This window comes from Austrofundulus limnaeus, unplaced genomic scaffold (genome assembly GCF_001266775.1).
Source record: "Austrofundulus limnaeus strain Quisiro unplaced genomic scaffold, Austrofundulus_limnaeus-1.0 Scaffold1340, whole genome shotgun sequence".
NCBI lineage: Eukaryota > Metazoa > Chordata > Actinopteri > Cyprinodontiformes > Rivulidae > Austrofundulus > Austrofundulus limnaeus.
Window position 1 is genome coordinate 34,125 of NW_013953742.1, and position 17,601 is coordinate 51,725.

Consider the following 17,601-nt stretch of genomic DNA (forward strand, 5'->3'; position numbering starts at 1 on the left):
ATAGTGTAGTCCAACAGATACACCATAAATTGGTGGGGTCTTTCTGTGCGGAGTTTGCATGTTCTCCTCGTGCTTGCGTGGGTTTTCTCCGGGTACTCCGGTTTCCCCCACAACACAAAAACATGTACAATAGGTTGCCTTCAGGCCCAGGCCGCCCTTGAAAAAGAGATCTGAGATCTCAATGGGATTTGCCTGGTAAAATAACGGTAAATAAATAAATAAAATAAATCAGTGTTTGAGAATTAGTTGGGTACCAAAAAAAAAATAAACATGCAGTAAACATGCATCTGAAAGGTGTTTTGTTTTGACGAAGAAAAATAAAAGCCCAAGTAGTGTGTAGCATAGCGTTACATTGCTAATGCTTCATCGTAGCTGCTTGGCTACAATCTCTGCTCCACGTTCAGAAGTAGAAGAACTAGAATGCGGGAGTCGGCACTAGTTTTAGTGGAGGTGTACTCATTTGTGGAATGTTTTTGTGAAGCCCTTTCAACAAAATAGTTTATATGTTTCCATCTCCTAAATATTTTTTATGTATTGTCGAATAAAAACGTTTTAAAACTCATTATTTGCTCCAGCCTTTTAGCATTGACTCAACCTTGCTGCTAATAACAAACCTCCCGGACATGATCAGGGGTCACTACACAGAGAGCGACATCGTGAATCTGCTCAGCCCCTACGGGTTTAGATATGAGCACGACAACATCTACGTCATGCCTCAGAAGTTCATGGTAAGAACCCGTTTTTCATCCTGAGTTTTGTCTGTGAGGTCAGGATATGTTTAGAGAGTGTTTTTTTTTTTTTGGTTTTAAATTATTTTTCTTCCAGGCTTTCGCCCTCATGCCAAATGAGCTTTCGATGTTGAACATCATCAGAGCGTCTGCTAACAAGCGCCTCGTCCTCGGGACACATGAACTCATTTTGCACATCGTGAAGAAAAACATTTTAATGACTCCGGTAAGCTAAAGGAAAATTCTGCGTTATGTTTAGCTTATATAGATTCATCACAAAGTATGTTGAAATTTGAGAATAAAAAAATGTTTTTTTTGCACAAAAATATGTTAAAAGACATGACCTGTCCTTCATTTCTATATTAAAGTCTATTATCTGCTGTCAAACATCTAGTTTCTTTAATTTCATGTATATTTGGTGATCTTGCCTCATTAAAACAGTAAAATAGCATTTATGTAATTTTTTTTTGGACTGAAAAACCAATCAGCCTACTATGACTTTATTGCATTGTTTTGGTTTTGAAATCATTGAATCAATTTTATATGGATCAAAAATGTACTTTTAGTCATATTTTTGATTGTAAAATGAATTAAATGATTATAAAACCCAAGCACAATAAAATTAAACAGATTTTGAACTGCATTTTGACATTTTTCACTCTCTTTCAGCTCGGCTTTTATAACTCTTTGATGGAACTAACACCTCTCGTAAGTAACTCCTAATTTACTGATCGCCCAATAAAACCCCAACTCTTTACAAGACCACTCGTTTTCATTTAGGCAGTTTCAGATCCAGTTATTTCTCTTGGTTTTATGGTTGAAATAACGTCTCTGTCCTCGCTGTTATTGAGACAGAGCGGCGTCGAAGACGGAACGAGTCTGATCTACATCCGGGACATCTCTCCGAACGAGATGGACGTCCTTAAAGAAGTTTTGCAGAAAATTGGTTGCGTCACGAACTTCCTGCCTCTCCTCAACAAGGTACAACCACGGGTCCATGGCGTACGTTGAAATCTACGTAACGAATCGTTCCCGACCGTCTGCCATCTCTGCGTTTCAGGTTTTTATTGAATTTTTGACGGATTATGATGCCGATCGGCTCGGAGTTTGTTACAGCTTCATGAAGAAAGGCTTCTTCCACATACTTGAAAGGATAAAGCTACCGAGAAGTTCCAAAAGAGCAAAACGTAAGAGAATACAGATTTATATTTTAGAGGTTATATTGGAAGTAATCTTGTGTTCGTCAAGCTCTTTTGCTCTTGGGTTAAAAAAAGGACTCAGTTTTAACAGATATTTTTAAACCAAATTCTTTCCTTACTTTTGAGCAGCACCAAAGCTGGCGATGAGCGCTCTGCCCGACAGGAAGGACATCATTCCTGGCTCACAAATACCGAACGCAAAATATGGCATTCCTCAGGGCACCGTTTCTCCGTTCTGGATCACCATGACCACAAATCCCTACATTTTCTCAACTGCAGCTCCCTGGTTTAACATCCCAGGTTTAAAAAATAAAAATTTTTAGATCTTTGCTTTTTGTAAATGACGGTAACTGAATGCATTCCTTTTTATTTCCTAGATTTCTTGACAATCCAACAAAAACAGGACATAACAGTAAGCACGTTTTCCTGTACTTTTAAGCTTTTTTTATGTAAAAATCTGTTCTTTCACTGTGTTTGGTCAGTCAATTGAATTATAAGAAAAGTTTCAGGTGTTTATTTTTTAAACTTGGCGTTCCACAGACGACTCTCCACCCCGGCTCGGTGTACTCCACGGTCATGCTGACGGGTTTACCCGAAGGAAGGTACAAACACGAGGACGTGGCCAGGCTGCTGTGGCCTTACTTCCCCCAGCGGAACCTTCAGACTTTGTACTACAACATTCTGGTTCTTCCACTGCAGAGGAGGGTGAGGAGAGCCTTCCACTCATTTTTAAAATTTTCAGTTTATCTTTGTTGTTGTAATACAGTACAGTACAACTTTATTTGTAAAGCGCTTTAAAACAACTCCATTGGCCAAAGTGCTGTACATGATTAAAAACACATAAAACATACACAAAACAATAAACTAAGTAAAATGAGCCAATATCTAATATCATAAAAACAAAAACATCAAAACCAACATCTCAAACTGAGTTAAAAGCCAAGTTGAAAAAAATGTGTTTTAAGAGCTGATTTAAAAACAGGAAGTGAGTCAGCCTGTCTGATGTGTAAAGGCAGCTCATTCCACAGTTTAGGGGCAACGACTGAAAATGCTTGATCACCTCTCAGCCTCCTCTTAGACTTTGGGACGACCAACAGAAAGTGATCCACTGACCTGAGGGCACGAGAGGGAGTGTAAGGTTGGAGCAGGTCAGATAGATACATTGGGGCAAGACCATGCAGACATTTAAAAGCAAACAGTAAAACTTTAAAAGTAATTTCATGAGAAATGAACTGGGAGCCAATGTAGTGATTGGAAAACAGGAGTGATGTGATCTCGTTTTCTGGTATCAGTTAAAAGGCGAGTGGCAGTGTTCTGAACCAGCTGAAGTCGAGACCGTAACGACTGGCTCAGCCCAACATAAAGTGCATTGCAGTAGTCTAAGCGAGTTGTGATAAAAGCATGGATCAAGATTTCAAAATGATGAGGAGAAAGAAATGGCTTGACCATGCCCAGTTGTCTCAGGTGATAAAAGCTGGACTTGATCACAGATTTAATCTGAACATCTAGTTTAAAATCATTGTCCAGCTTAACACCCAGGTTAGTTGCTGTCTTGGTCAGATGTTGTGCTAAAGGACCAAGATCAACTTGGACTTTAGAGCTGTCACTGGATTTAAACAACACAACCTCTGTCTTTTGTTCATTAAAATGTAAAAAATTCAGTGACATCCATGCTCTGACAACCACCAGACATTCCAGGAGTTGGTTCACAGAATATTGCTTTTCCTGTTTTCAGTGGAAAATAAATTTGTGTGTTATCCGCATATAAATGAAACGAGACACCATGTTTCCGGAGAATGGATCCTAGTGGGAGTAAATAAATGGAAAAGAGAAGAAGGCCAAGTATAGAGCCCTGAGGTGCTCCACATGTGAGTGGTGCTACAGAGGACTCAACTGCTCCGACATGAACACAAAAGCTCCTCTCTGATAGGATCTAAACCACTGTAGAGCAGAACCTTAATGCCCACACAGTTCTCTAGGTGAGACAGAAGTATCTGATGGTCCACTGTGTCTGTGACTAAAAAAAAAGTCATTAAGAACGTTCAGCAGTGCAGGCTCAGTACTGTGGTGAGTTTTAAAACCAGACTGAAAGGACTCAAGATGTTTATGCTCATTTAGATATGAATTCAGTTGGTTATGAACAACTTTCTCCAGGATCTTAGACAAAAAAGTGGAGCTTTGAGATTGACCTAAAATTTGACATTATGGTTGAGTCCAGGCCAGGCTTTTTAATCAGTGGTGTCACCACAGCATGTTTAAAACTCACTGGTACTTGTCCATTTGCTAAACTGACATTCATAATATTGCACACATCAGGTGCCACAGTGATAAAAACCTCTTTTAAAAGACAAGGTGGATTTGGATCTTTTGAAGACCCAGCAGGCTTCATACGACTAATAATCTCTTATAAAGGGATCCCTGATTAGTTTTAACAGTAGACTTTATTTAATAAACTATATTTTAACTGTAAAATAAAGACTGTAAAAATATTGTAGGCTGTTTAGTTTTTATCATTTTTAAACTGAAAGTTTAAAAATATATTACATGGACGGGACCGTTTTATTTACACACAAAGCATTCTGGGTAAATGATAACGTGGATAGGTCCTCGGTGCGAGGCTGCTAGCGAGCTGTATCCACCCTGAAGGTTAATCTTGGACAATATCTGATGATCAACTCTTTTAAATTAAACCAGAGAGCGTTGACAGAGAGGAGAAGGTAGAAATGACTCAGCCTTGAACTGAAAATACGGATGGAGGACAACAGAGCTGCTTCATGGAAGAAGAACCTCAGCTTAGCCTGTTAGCTTTAGCGTTAGCCCCAACGCTATCACTATATATATTTATTATTAGCTCAACGCTACACATTCTCCTCTCATCACTGAGGTCCTCCATCCACACGACAGAGAGGGGAGCGCAAAAATGACTCAGCCTGTAACCGAAAATATGGATGGAGGACCTCAGTTCAGCTTGTTTGTCGTGCTAGCGCCGAGGTAATACAAATAAGGCAATATACGTCGGCGCTAGCACAAAGGCTAACAGGCTAAGCTGAGGTTCTTCTTCCATGAAGCAGCTCTGTTGTCCTCCATCCATATTTTCAGTTCCAGGCTGAGTCATTTCTACCTTCTCCTCTCTGTCAACGCTCTCTGGTTTCATTTAAAAGAGTCGATCATCAGATATTGTCCAAGATTAACCTTCAGGGTGGATATAGCTTGCTGACACCGAGGACCTATCCACGTCATCATTTACCCAGAATGCTTTTGTGTGTAAATAAAATGGCTCCGTCCGTGTTAAAATATATTTTAAAAATTACAAAACCAAACAGCCTACAGTATTTTTACAGTCTTTATTTTACAGTTAAAATAAATGTTTATCAAATAAAATCTAATGTTACAACTAATCAGAGATCCGTTTAAAAAAGCCATGGTGACGAGCTCGAACTGATTGAAAACAGCAGAGCATGTAACAGAGATGGAATGGTCATAGGTAATCTCACAGCACGAAACAGCGCAAAACATCCACCGAGCCCTGAAATACATTAGTCTATGTTGCTGTTTTAAATGAAAATGATTATAAATCTTATATTTTAAGTGCTGACTGTTTAGGTTTGAGTCCTTTTTTTTTGTTTAGAGAAAGATTGATCCCTAAATTTAAAGGTTTCTTAAGTTTTCTTTCTGCTCTCCTCGTCTTTAGGCCTTCGTTTATTTCAGCGACCGGGAGACTTGCTGCAGTTTTGTTCGCGATCATGTCAAAAAGCCGTTTTCTGTTGGGAACTGCGCTCTCAAAGTCCACTTCGTCCTACAGGACATGCGCTACAAACCCAGTGAGGTATGGAAACTGGGGTCAGGGAACAGATGTTAGTTTTTTAATTTATCTTTGAGTTTGTTGAGTAAATATGTGGTTTAAAATTTTTTTCTGATTTTATCTTACTGTAAAAATTTACAAAAATGTCTTTACCAGCTATTTTAAAGCATATTTGATAGTATTTATATAAATAAACATGTTCTGAATTAAATTAAAAAAATGCTTATGTATGTTAAAATTTGTGTTTTTTGCAGGAGATCATGTACAGAACTTTTATGAAATGGAGCAACGCTGTAAGTTTAGTAAAAATTCAAAAATATCCTGCAGTCGATCTGTAAAATGTCCCTTCTGAAATCGAGCTACCCTTTTTCTTTTCAGCACGTTCCAAAGTTGGAGTTTCTGGAGAAGCGGCTGCTTTGTTTGGAACTCTCTGAAACGAGCGCAGACCTCGTCAGTAACGTCATGAAGGAAGTGGCTTCCATTGGTTGTTTCATCAACTTCCTGCCGCTCGCCAACAGGGTACGAAAACACAAACACCTGCCACGTTTACATGATTAGCCTCATTTAACCTAAATTATGAGTAACAAAACTTTATTTTCTGTTTTTAATAATGTCTGCAGCTTTTGTTGAATAGCTTATAGCTGCCAGAGTAAAATAAGTTCATCAATATATTAAGACACATGCTTTGAATGATAAAATAAAATCTTTAAAAAATAGAAATTTAAAATATTTAGATTTTTATTGCTTGTTTTATGTCTTTATTAAAGAGTTTAACAAATCTATGTGCACCTTCACTTCTTACCCTCAGATTTGCATCGAGATGGTGGAATCCCGCTGTGTACAGAACGTTCTGGAGCTGGTTTCCTTGAAGCAGGATTTATCTACGCACAAAACCTGGTATGCTTTTAAGTTTTATAGAGACAGCATCAAAGTAAATCAATAGTTTGCCACACCAGAGTGGAACTACTTTGACTTTTATATCTACTCAGCTAAAAATAAACATATTTGGAAGCTGAAAAACTCTTGCAGTGAGGGTTTAAACTCCTAGAAAGCAAAGCAGACAAACAAACAAATGATTCAGACCAGGTGGGATTTCTGACTTTAGTACTGACCTATGAGCTTTATTTTATTAGGCCAAATCTGTGTGCAAAACCGTTTTAATAAGTTTTTTTTTTTTTTTTTGGTGAACGCTGCTTCTGTAGGTTCAACATTTGATCTAATCCATTCATGTCATTTATCTGTTGGTGCTCAGTTTGATTTGGAGGATTTTGTTTGAGTTTTTTCTCTCATGAGATAATATTTTATGAAGAAATTATTTTTTTGCATGGTGTTGTTTATTGTTTAACCAACTCCTTTTTTCCTATGACAGGAGCAAAGTTCGACATGTTGAGTCGTAAGTATTAATTTGTTTGTTTGTTTATCAAAGTCAAAAAATAAACTTGTCGTATTAGTTTTGGTGTTAAATCATGGCCACATAAGGACTTAATGCATCTAAAATCAATTATGGATTAAATCAGAGTAAAGCTGTTTACGAAACTGGTTAGACTAGTTTAATAACTTTAGTTTATTAAAAATTAGGCAACATTTCATTTAGAAAATAAATTACACTGGACAGCATAATTTATAGATTCATAAAATTGATCTTGAATAACTATTTTAAGTTCTCCTTTTAATCAAGGTTAATTGTTTTTATAAATTTCAGCTTGAATCTCCTAAAACAGCGGCTGAAAGACACCAGTAAGATCATGATAGACTTGGGAAACACATCGGATGTCTGCACCAAACCACCAGTGGTGATAGATGAACCACACGAGAGTCCTCAATGTTCTTATGATGAATGGAAATCTAAAATAAAGTTCAAGATAAAGCCTCTAGATGTTTCAAGATCTGCATTAAAGACCATAGCAAACCCTCTGGATGATTCAAGAACTGAAATAAATACCACAACAAACCCTCCTGATGTTTCTAGATCTGAAATAAAGACCACAACAATCCCTCTGGATATTTCAAGATCTGAAATAAATNATAAAGACCACAACAATCCCTCTGGATATTTCAAGATCTGAAATAAATACCACAACAAACCCTCCTGATGTTTCTAGATCTGAAATAAAGACCACGACAAAACCTCCAGATGTTTCAAAAACTAGAATAAAGACCACAACAAACTTACCAAATGTTTCAAGATCTGAAATAAAGACCATGACAAACTTACCAAATGTTTCAAGATCTGAAATAAATACCACAACAAACCCTCCTGATGTTTCTAGATCTGAAATAAAGACCACGACAAAACCTCCAGATGTTTCAGAAACTGAAATAAAGACCACAACAAACTTCCAAAATGTTTCAAGATCTGAAATAAAGACCATGACAAACTTACCAAATGTTTCAAGATCTGAAATAAAGACCACGACAAACCCTCCAAATGTTTCAAGATCTGAAGTAAAGACCACAACAAAACCTGTTGTTTCTAGATCTGAAATAAAGACCACAACAAAACCTCCAGATGTTTCAAAAACTGAAGTAAAGACCACTACAAACTTTCCAAATATTTCAAGAACTGAAATAAAGATGACAAAACCTCCGGATGTTTTAAGATCTGAAATGAAGACCACAACAAAACCTCCTGATGTTTCAAGAACTGAAATAATGACCACGACAAACCCTCCAAATGTTTCAAGGTCTGAAATAAAGACCATGACAAACTTTCCAAATATTTCAAGATCTGAAATAAAGACCACGACAAAACCTCCAAATGTTTCAGGAACTGAAATAAAGACCATGACAAACCCTCCTCATATTTCAAGATCTGAAATAAAGACCACAACAAACCCTCCAAATGATTCAAGATCTGAAATAAAGACCACAACAAAACCTCCAGATGTTTCAGGAACTGAAATAAAGACCGCGACAAACCCTCCTCATGTTTCAAGATATGAAATAAAGACCACGACAAACCCTCCAAATGTTTCAAGAACTGAAATAAAGACCACGACAAACCCTCCTGTTTCTAGATCTGAAATAAAGACCACAACAAACCCTCCTGATGTTTCAAGAACTGAAATAAAGACCACAACAAACCCTCCAGTTGTTTCTACATTTGAAACAAAGCTTGAGAAAAGATCTGCAGAACCTATAAATACGGTCTTGACCTGTACAGCAGAAACCACCACAGTGTCTTCATGTCCGCCCTCTGAGGAGACTTCAGCTTCAGCAGGTATTTTTCTCAGCAGATATTTTTCTCAGCAGATAAACATTTATTCATGGTGTTTGTAGGTCCCAACTCGAAACCTTATCCAATTGGTCTTAAAGTTTAACAAAAGACCATTTTTAATTTATAAGCAATTCAACTTTTATAAAAGGGATGAGAAATGCATCTAACTCAAGAACGTAAAGTTTAGGTATTTGGTAATATTTGTTTCTTTATTATTTTTTAGGCCTTTTGACTGTTGAAATTGAAACAAATTCAACTTCAGACACCGTCAACAAAACCTCAGCCTTGTCAACTGAATTATCTGCACCTGCCAAGAAAGATCCAACCACCATAAATGAAATCAAAAAGCTGCCGTCTGCAGCTGCTTCTTTATTCGCTTCTTCAGCTGCTGTAGATTCCTCATTGACTGTCGGAGAGGAGATAGAAAGTCTCCTGCCTCAATATAAAATCTGTAAGAACTATAAAAATGTTTGTATATAATCTGTAAATTTAATCATTTAACAAAATTCTTCTTTTTTTACTCCATTTTTTACTCTTCTTCACAGTGGCTTTGAGCAAGAAGATCAAAGGGAGACAAGTAAGTTTTGGTAAACCATTTGTTAAAAACTCAATCAGTTTTGGTCTTAAACAGTAGAAGTGTGGTGATGCAGTTACATTTTATTCACTTTTTGTGTACTTGACATTTTTAAGCTGCCATCTTCTATCTATATGTACAGATCAAATCATAAAAATACAAGTCCCAGTTTAAATTGTTGTGCCCTCTTAGAATGTACGTAGGGACTCAACACTTATTGAATTGATTTTTAGCTTGATTTGTATTCAATGCGTTGAAAAATCAAAATTTCTTTCTGTGGTCCTTAAATATGAATCACAGGAAAGTGCTAATGGAGTTAACAATGGCACATCTCTGTGCACTAAAAATAAAGTTTAAGCTGCCACTTTAAATAGTTGAGTTTACTTTGAAAGAGCTATTCAACCAGAAGATAAATGTTGATAAAGACTTAGTTGCTTGGTTAATTAGAAGCTGAATTAAGAGGTTTGTTTCTCTTATGTTGGACTCTCAAGCTTTCAGTAAATGTATTTATTTTTTTATGTATTTTGTCAACAATTTAAACACAAAACGAAAAAATTTTTTAGAAATACATATTTTGTACACAGAAATACATATATTTTTAAAAATGATAGTTTATAGAAAAGTTAAAATTTATATATTCAACCAAATTGAAATTAGGAGGTCAAAGCTTGAATGCAATCAACAGTCTTTAAACTAATGGTAGTTTTTTGTGTTCTGTTTTAATTCAGTAAACAGTGGTGTTGTGTAGCAACATATTTTTACCTGATAGCAGTTGCTCCTGACTTAAGGCCTCTTCATACTCCCTCCGAACTGCCGACGTCGGCACGGGTTGTTGCAGTTTCATGATGAAAATTACGTTACTGGTGTTCGCAGCGTCGGCTCGGACGGCGCTTTTGGCACAACCCGCCGGCGAAACTTTTTACTCCCCTCCAGCGATGACGGTAATGTGTGATTGGTCTGAAGTTAGTGGGCGTGTTTGTTTGTGCTGAAAGCGCTTGGACGGTTCGCTCGGTAAAATTAAAATAAAAAAATGAAAATGACTCGCTCCCAGAACCGACTGTTACCAGGAAGCAGAGTTTTATAAGGATAGTCAAACCGTGAAAAACTCATGAATGGAGATTAAACAGATGTTGTGCACAGAGGAATCTGATAAAAACTGTGGAGCTTTAACCAGGACAGATGTGGATAAAGATGTCGGGTGAGTGACGAGTCTGACTTTTTTTTTCTGCATTGTCAGCTGTAGTGGGAAGAAACTCCATGCAGTGACGTATGTTGCAGCGGGAGGGGTTTCCCAGGAGCTCGGCGCGGTGTGTCTCTGGAGCTATGAAAGGTCTGTGCGAAAATGAATGCCGAACAACCACGTGACCGCGCGTCGACCGGTCGGCTTCAGAGCGAGGATGTTTCAGGCTTTAAGGGCACAGCGTGCTCCATCCGAAACCAAACAGTTGACACTTGATCACGTGGTTGCTCTGCTTTTGTTTTCGCACACACATTTTAGAGTCCACAGCGCCGAGGTCCTGGGAAAACCTTTCCAGCTGTTGTACAGGTCACAGCATGGTTTTCTCCGATATATGCCCTTTGGCTGCAAATTTTTTACAGAGTGCTAAATTTTTGGGCAAATTTATTCCTCTATGCTCAACATTTGTGTTCTCTCCATCCGTTGAGTTTTTGGCCATTTGACCATCTACATGTGCGATGGACATACTTTCTGACTGCCTTGGACAACTGCTCAAAAAACTATCCATGTTGTTTGAGCATACAACAGTCAACTTATGCAAGCAGCATGGTTGAAGCAAAATGTCAGCACTTTTCAGAATAAATTGACCAATTACACAACAATTTCGTATAGCGAAGTGGGTGAAAAGGTCGTCCAGGTTCTTGTGCCAAGAAGAGCATGAAGCTAAGAACAAAGCGAGGCGATTTTCGTCACACAACTACCTCAAGAGAGCGGATTTCGCACATTCGGATGGACCATGCAGAGGGCTGTAGAAAAACACATGCAGGCTATAATAAATGGGCAGAGTTAGAGCGAACCAACTTTACATTGATGGGCAGGACAGAGCTAGAATGTAATGGCTATTTTTAACATTTTTTTCTAGACTGTTACTGTGACAAAAGACCTGTTTCAAAGTTTCATGGCAGAAGAGACAGTAAGAATGAGCATGAGTGTGAGTCTCAGGAGCCACCTCTAAGATCAAGAAAATGGGTCGAAGGCGAAAGAAAACCCTCACAAGAGAGTCGTTTACAAATGTACAACGCTAATGGAAAGAAATTCCTAGATGACGTTTTGGGTGACCCAGCCACCTGGCCAACTATCGCTACTATCCGACACGGTCGGATTCCAAACAAGAGTCCCTATTGATCGTGGACAATCGAAGTTGCTGGAGCGCTTGAATGAGTCAGTACCTGTGGCCCACCACAGCAACCACCTTGACATGCAGGTGGAGGGAAGGCTGAGAGATTGCCTGAAAGCGAAAAGAATTTATCACCACCATATGCATGACCACTGGGTGGCTGTGGATGCTGTAGCTGAACAAAACAATGCCTTACCCTTCACCGTGTGTTTCCTGCAATCAACAAGAAAACAATCTTTGACAAACTGTCAGAGTTCATTTCAGAACTTGTCTAGAGCTGGCAGCCAAAATAAAGCCTCTCCAAGCAGCATGGGAACAGAGAGAGACAAAGGTCAAAACTTGAGGCAAAATCCTCCTGAAAATAAGAGACTTTGCACTTGTGGGGCATACACATCCAATAGAGATGTCAGCCCTTCATCAGATGGTGTCTTCAACCAAGGTTTGACCCTAAACCCATTTGCTGCAACTGGATATAAACCAAAAAATCTGGGTCCAGCTCTCCTAATACACTCTGGAGCAAGAGAAGATTTAAAACTTACATGGGTCAATTTGTGAAGGCTAGACCTGTAGAGAGAGATTCTCATAAAACTAGAAGATCTCAGACATTTAGGGTACATACCTCACATAGAGATATCAACAGTGGCGACCCTTCATCGGATGGTGTCTTCAATCAACGTCCGAACCTAAACAAGTGCTGTGTCTGGATATCAAAGTAAAAACTCTGGGCCTAGCTCGTCGAATGCAACCCGGAGGGAGAGAATATTTCAACCCTACATGAGTCAACATGTGAAGGCTAGACCTGTTGAGAGAGATTCTCCTAAAACTAGAAGATATCAGACATTTGGGGTAAGTACTTAACATGGAGATGTCAACAGAGGCGTCCCTTCATTGGATGGTGTCTTCAATCAACGTCCAAACCTAAACAAGTCTGCTGTGTCTGGATATCAAAGTAAAAACTCTGGGCCCATCTCGCCTAATGCAACCCGGAGGGAGAGAATATTTCAACCCTACATGAGTCAACATGTGAAGGCTAGACATGTTGAGAGAGATTCTCCTAAAACTAGAAGATCTCAGACATTTTGGGTAAGTACTTAACATGGAGAGATCAACAGAGGCGACCCTTCATCGGATGGTGTCTTCAATCAACGTCCGAACCTAAACAAGTCTGCTGTGTCTGGATATCAAAGTAAAAACACTGGGCCCAGCTCGCCTAATGCAGCTTGGAGGGAGAGAATATTTCAACCCTACATGAGTCAACATGTGAAGGCTAGACCTGTTTAGAGAGATTCTCCTAAAACTAGAAGATCTCAGACATTTGGGGTAAGTACTTAACATGGAGATGTCAACAGAGGCGACCCTTCATCAGATGGTGTCTTCAACCAAGATCTGACCCTAAACCAGTCTATTGCCCTGGATATAAAAACAAAAACTCTGGGTCCAGCTCCCCTAACACATGCTGGAGCAAGAGATTTCAAACCTACATGGGTCAACAGGTGAAGGCTAGACATGTGGAAAGAGATTCTCATAAAACTAGAACAACTCAGACCTTTGGGATATGTACCTCACATGGAGATGTCAACAGAGGCGACCCTTCTTCGGATGGTGTCTTCAACCAAGGTCTGACCCTAAATCAGTGGCTGGAAATAAAAACAAAAACTCTGGATCCAGATCTCCTAATGCACCATGGAGAGATTCACACACTGATGGAGGTAAGTTACAGCCACAGCTGCCCTGCGACACACTGACAGAGGCAGGGCTGACATGCACCGGCGCCACCAGACCCTCTGACCACCATCAGTAGGCAAGGTGGGTGAAGTGTCTTGCCCACGGACACAATGACTGAAACGGCTGGATGGGGGATTGAACCAGACGGGGGATCGAGCTAGTGACCTTCCGGTTCCAGGACGACACACCTATCCACTCGGCTTCAACTGCCCCAAGCTCGTCTAAAACTAGAAGACCTCAGACACTTGAGGTAGGGTAAGTTTTTCACGTGAAGATGTCAACAGCGGCAATCCTTCATCGGAAGTTGTCTGTAACCAAGGTATTCCCACATTCACACACTGATGGAGGAAAACTACAGCCACAGCTGCCCTGGGGCACACTGACAGAAGCGATGCTGACATGCACCAGCACCACCAGACCCTCTGACCACCATCAGTAGAGACATTTTACCCTGGCGGGTAAGGAGTCCTGCCCAAGGACTCAATGACTGAAATGGCTCGACAGTGGATCGAACCAGTGACCTTCCATATCCAGGACGACTCCTCTATCCACTCCGCCACAGCCGCCCCAAGGTCTTCTAAAACTAGAAGACCTCAGACAGTTGGAGTAAGTTCTTCACATGGAGATGTCGTCATAGGCGATCCTTCATCAGAAGAGGCGGAGCTGACATGCACCGGCACCACCAGACCCTCTGACCACCATTCTTAGGCAAGGTGGGTGACGTGTCTTGCCCAAGGACACAGTGACTGAAACGGCTGGATGGGATCGAACCAGTGACCTTCCGATTCCAGGACGACTCCCTTATCCTCTCTGCTACAGCTGCCCCAAGCTCCTCTAAAACTAGAAGACCTCAGACAGTTGGGGTAGGGTAAGTTATTCACATGAAGATGTCAACAGAGGCGATCCTTCATCGGAAGGTGTCTGTAACCAAGTCTGTAACCACATTCACACACACATTTACACAATGATGGTGGTTAGCTATAGCCACAGCTGCCTTGGGGCGCACTGACAGAGGCAATGCTAACATGCACCGGCCCCACCAGACACTTTGACCACCATCAGTAGAGACACTTTACCCTGGCGGGTAAGGTGCCTTGCTCAAGGACACAATGACTGAAATGGCTGGACAGTGGATCCAACCAGTGACCTTCCAGATCCAGGACAACTCCCCTATCCACGCCGCCACAGCCACCCCAAGGTCTTCTAAAACTTGAAGACCTCATACATTTGGAGTAAGTGCTTCACATGGAGATTTCAACAGAAGCGATCCTTCATCGGAAGGTGTCTGTAACCAAGGTCTGACCCTAAACCAGTCTGCTGTGGCTGGGTTTAAAAACAAACACTGTGGGTCCAGATCTCCTAATGCACCCTGGAGGGATAGAAGATTTCAAATTTACATGGGTCAACAGGTGAAGGCTAGACCTTTAATCAGAAAACCCCCTTTCTGATCAGGACGAGACAGGAAATTCAGCAATTTAGCAAAACCAAATGACAGTGGTCCAAGATTAGAAATGAAGATGGACTTTAAAGAGTTGAGAAGTTGAAAATGAAGCAAGCTTACTGTATTCCTGTGTTTTATTGTTTTTTATAGTATTGTATTCTTTTTTTTCTTCAATTTTTCTGGCTTATAATCTTGAGAGTACAAGCAGAGAAGCATTTTGATTCTTTTTGCTGCAAATTATTACAGAGTAGGGACACTTGCATTAGTAGTCGCTTATGTTTTTTGGAATTTTACTTTTTAGGTAGAGTACAAAAGAGTATATGATTTGTAACCTTCAGTGCACCCTTTTCTATTAAAAAAAGTTTATCTGTTTTTGATTACAATAAAATTGATTTTGTTAATGGTATTTTAGCTCTTAAGGATCTGTTAATGTAAACCTTTTTTTGCACTCATTTAATAAAATTGGTTTAAATGTTTTTCACTAAACCTTAGTCTTTGGATTTTCATGTGGGCAAGTATCAAAACCCAAATAGTTTTTTTTGTATGTGGACAAGTCAGACGTTTTTTACTTTTACTGAACCAGTTTACCATCAAATTGCAGCAGTCCATTAATGCTATGTTTTCATTTGGCTAACGGGAATCAGCCGTACTCGGACCGATTCTTCCGCCTGCATGCACGTGATCTATTTTTTGTACTAAATAAATACTTCTGCACAACACAAATTTGTTTTAGTTTTTTAAAACCAAACAAACATTTTGTTGGATGAGGTCATGGCAACGTCCAACTTTCCAAAGGAAACACATCTGGGTAAGTTTCTGCCCTCTGGCAGCAACTTTTACAGCATTCCTCATGTAAACTTCACTTAGAGGGCAAATGTAAAACTTCAAATTAGATGTAAAAAAAAGAAAGTATTGTTTTTGTGGTATGGTAAAAATGGGATAGAGTGCATTTGTAAAAGATTTCAATAAGGTTGTTCTTTACAAAACAATAGAGGGCGAGAGTTACTGTGGACTTTTAGTTATTGTAAGAAACAATCAAAACCAAAATAAAATAAAAAAATGTGTGGCTGACTTTTCAGGTAAAAGGAACTCATTGTCCTGTGGAAATGACGAACCAAGAATCAGTGAAGTCAGTTTAATAATGATTGGAGATAAAGACTTTGAGAAAAAAACAAAGGAATCAGTTTTTGTGTAGGAACAGTATTATAATATTTCTATAATGAATTTGTCAGACAGTAAACATAGCTATATTGTCTTATCCTGTTGGTAAGTGGCAGGAAACTGACACTTGCATTTTTGGTGTTGTCAAAAACATCTGGATTTTTGGCATCATCCAAGATTTGGATTTGCCGAGGACAGTTATGATTGTTGTCTGTATTAATGTTTTATTTTAGTTTCTGTCTTGTCATCTGTTTTCTTCCTCCTGTTTGCCCCGTCAGCACCTTTTTGTTTAATAAATCTTTATTTTTTCCTTTTTGAAGCTGCCTGCACTATGGGTTCATTCCTGCCTGAAAATCATAACAGAATGATCAGACCAACAAATGAACCCAGCAGGCATTTTCTCTCCTCTCCACCTACAACTTGTGCTTTGCCAGCTTTTCCCCTCTCTAAGATCCTGGGGCTCCTGGAGGGGATGCAGGGTGAGCTAGCTGGCCTTAGGGGACTCTTTTCTTCAGGGTGTCCRTCAGAGCTGGCAGCTCTGGGTGTTTCTGAGTCCCACCCTCCCCACCCCTCTGATGCTGGACCTCCTGCTCCTGCTGGTCCTCCAGCTCTGGTTGCTGTGGGCCCTCCGGCTCTGGTTCCTGTGGGCCCTCCGGCTCTAGTTCCTGTGGGCCCTCCGGCTCTGGCTCCTGTGGGCCCTCCGGCTCTGGTTCCTGTGGGTCCTCCGGCTCTGGTTCCTGTGGGTCCTCCGGCTCTGGTTCCTGTTGGGTCTCCTGCTGAGCCCTGTGCTCCTGAGGTTCCTGGGTCGTCGGCTATCGCCTCCATGTCGCCTGGTTCGGCTGCCGTCGCCTCCATGTCACCTGGTTTGGCTGCCGTCACCTCCATGTCGCCTGGTTCGGCTGCCGTCGCCTCCATGTCGCCTGGTTCGGCTGCCGTGGCCTCCATGTCGCCTGGTTCGGTTGCCGTCGCCTCCATGTCGCCTGGTTCGGCTGCCGTCGCCTCCATGTCACCTGGTTCAGCTACCGTCGCCTCCGTGTCGCCTGGGTCGGCTGCCGTCGCCTCCATGTCGCCTGGTTCGGCTTCCGTCGCCTCCATGTTGCCTGGTTCGGCTTCCGTCGCCTCCATGTTGCCTGGTTCGGCTTCCGTCGCCTCCATGTCGCCTGGTTCGGCTTCCGTCGCCTCCATGTCGCCTGGTTCGGCTGCCGTCGCCTCCATGTTGCCTGGGTCGGCTGCCGTCGCCTCCATGTTGCCTGGGTCGGCTGCCGTCGCCTCCATGTTGCCTGGGTCAGCTGCCGTCGCCTCCATGTTGCCTGGGTCGGCTGCCGTCGCCTTCATGTCGCCTGGGTTGGCTGCCGTCGCCTGGGTCGGCTGCCATCGCCTGGGTCGGCTGCCGTCGCCTC

The 17,601-nt window shown here is 40.9% G+C and overlaps 1 protein-coding gene across 1 annotated transcript in view; it reads left to right on the forward strand.

Moving 5' to 3' along the window:
• Positions 1-575: 575 nt before the first annotated feature.
• The window catches only part of LOC106535019 (uncharacterized), a gene marked incomplete at both ends in the record, with an annotated part of 25,309 nt that continues 8,283 nt past the window's right edge, over positions 576-17,601 (forward strand). The window contains 17 exon segments of the mRNA XM_014031871.1: positions 576-728; positions 826-954; positions 1,398-1,436; positions 1,584-1,709; positions 1,789-1,915; positions 2,057-2,227; positions 2,305-2,339; positions 2,468-2,632; positions 5,619-5,753; positions 5,984-6,022; positions 6,108-6,248; positions 6,538-6,626; positions 7,099-7,122; positions 7,432-7,740; positions 7,958-8,949; positions 9,170-9,397; positions 9,492-9,523. Of these exon segments, the coding sequence (XP_013887325.1) occupies positions 576-728; positions 826-954; positions 1,398-1,436; positions 1,584-1,709; positions 1,789-1,915; positions 2,057-2,227; positions 2,305-2,339; positions 2,468-2,632; positions 5,619-5,753; positions 5,984-6,022; positions 6,108-6,248; positions 6,538-6,626; positions 7,099-7,122; positions 7,432-7,740; positions 7,958-8,949; positions 9,170-9,397; positions 9,492-9,523 (2,934 nt within the window).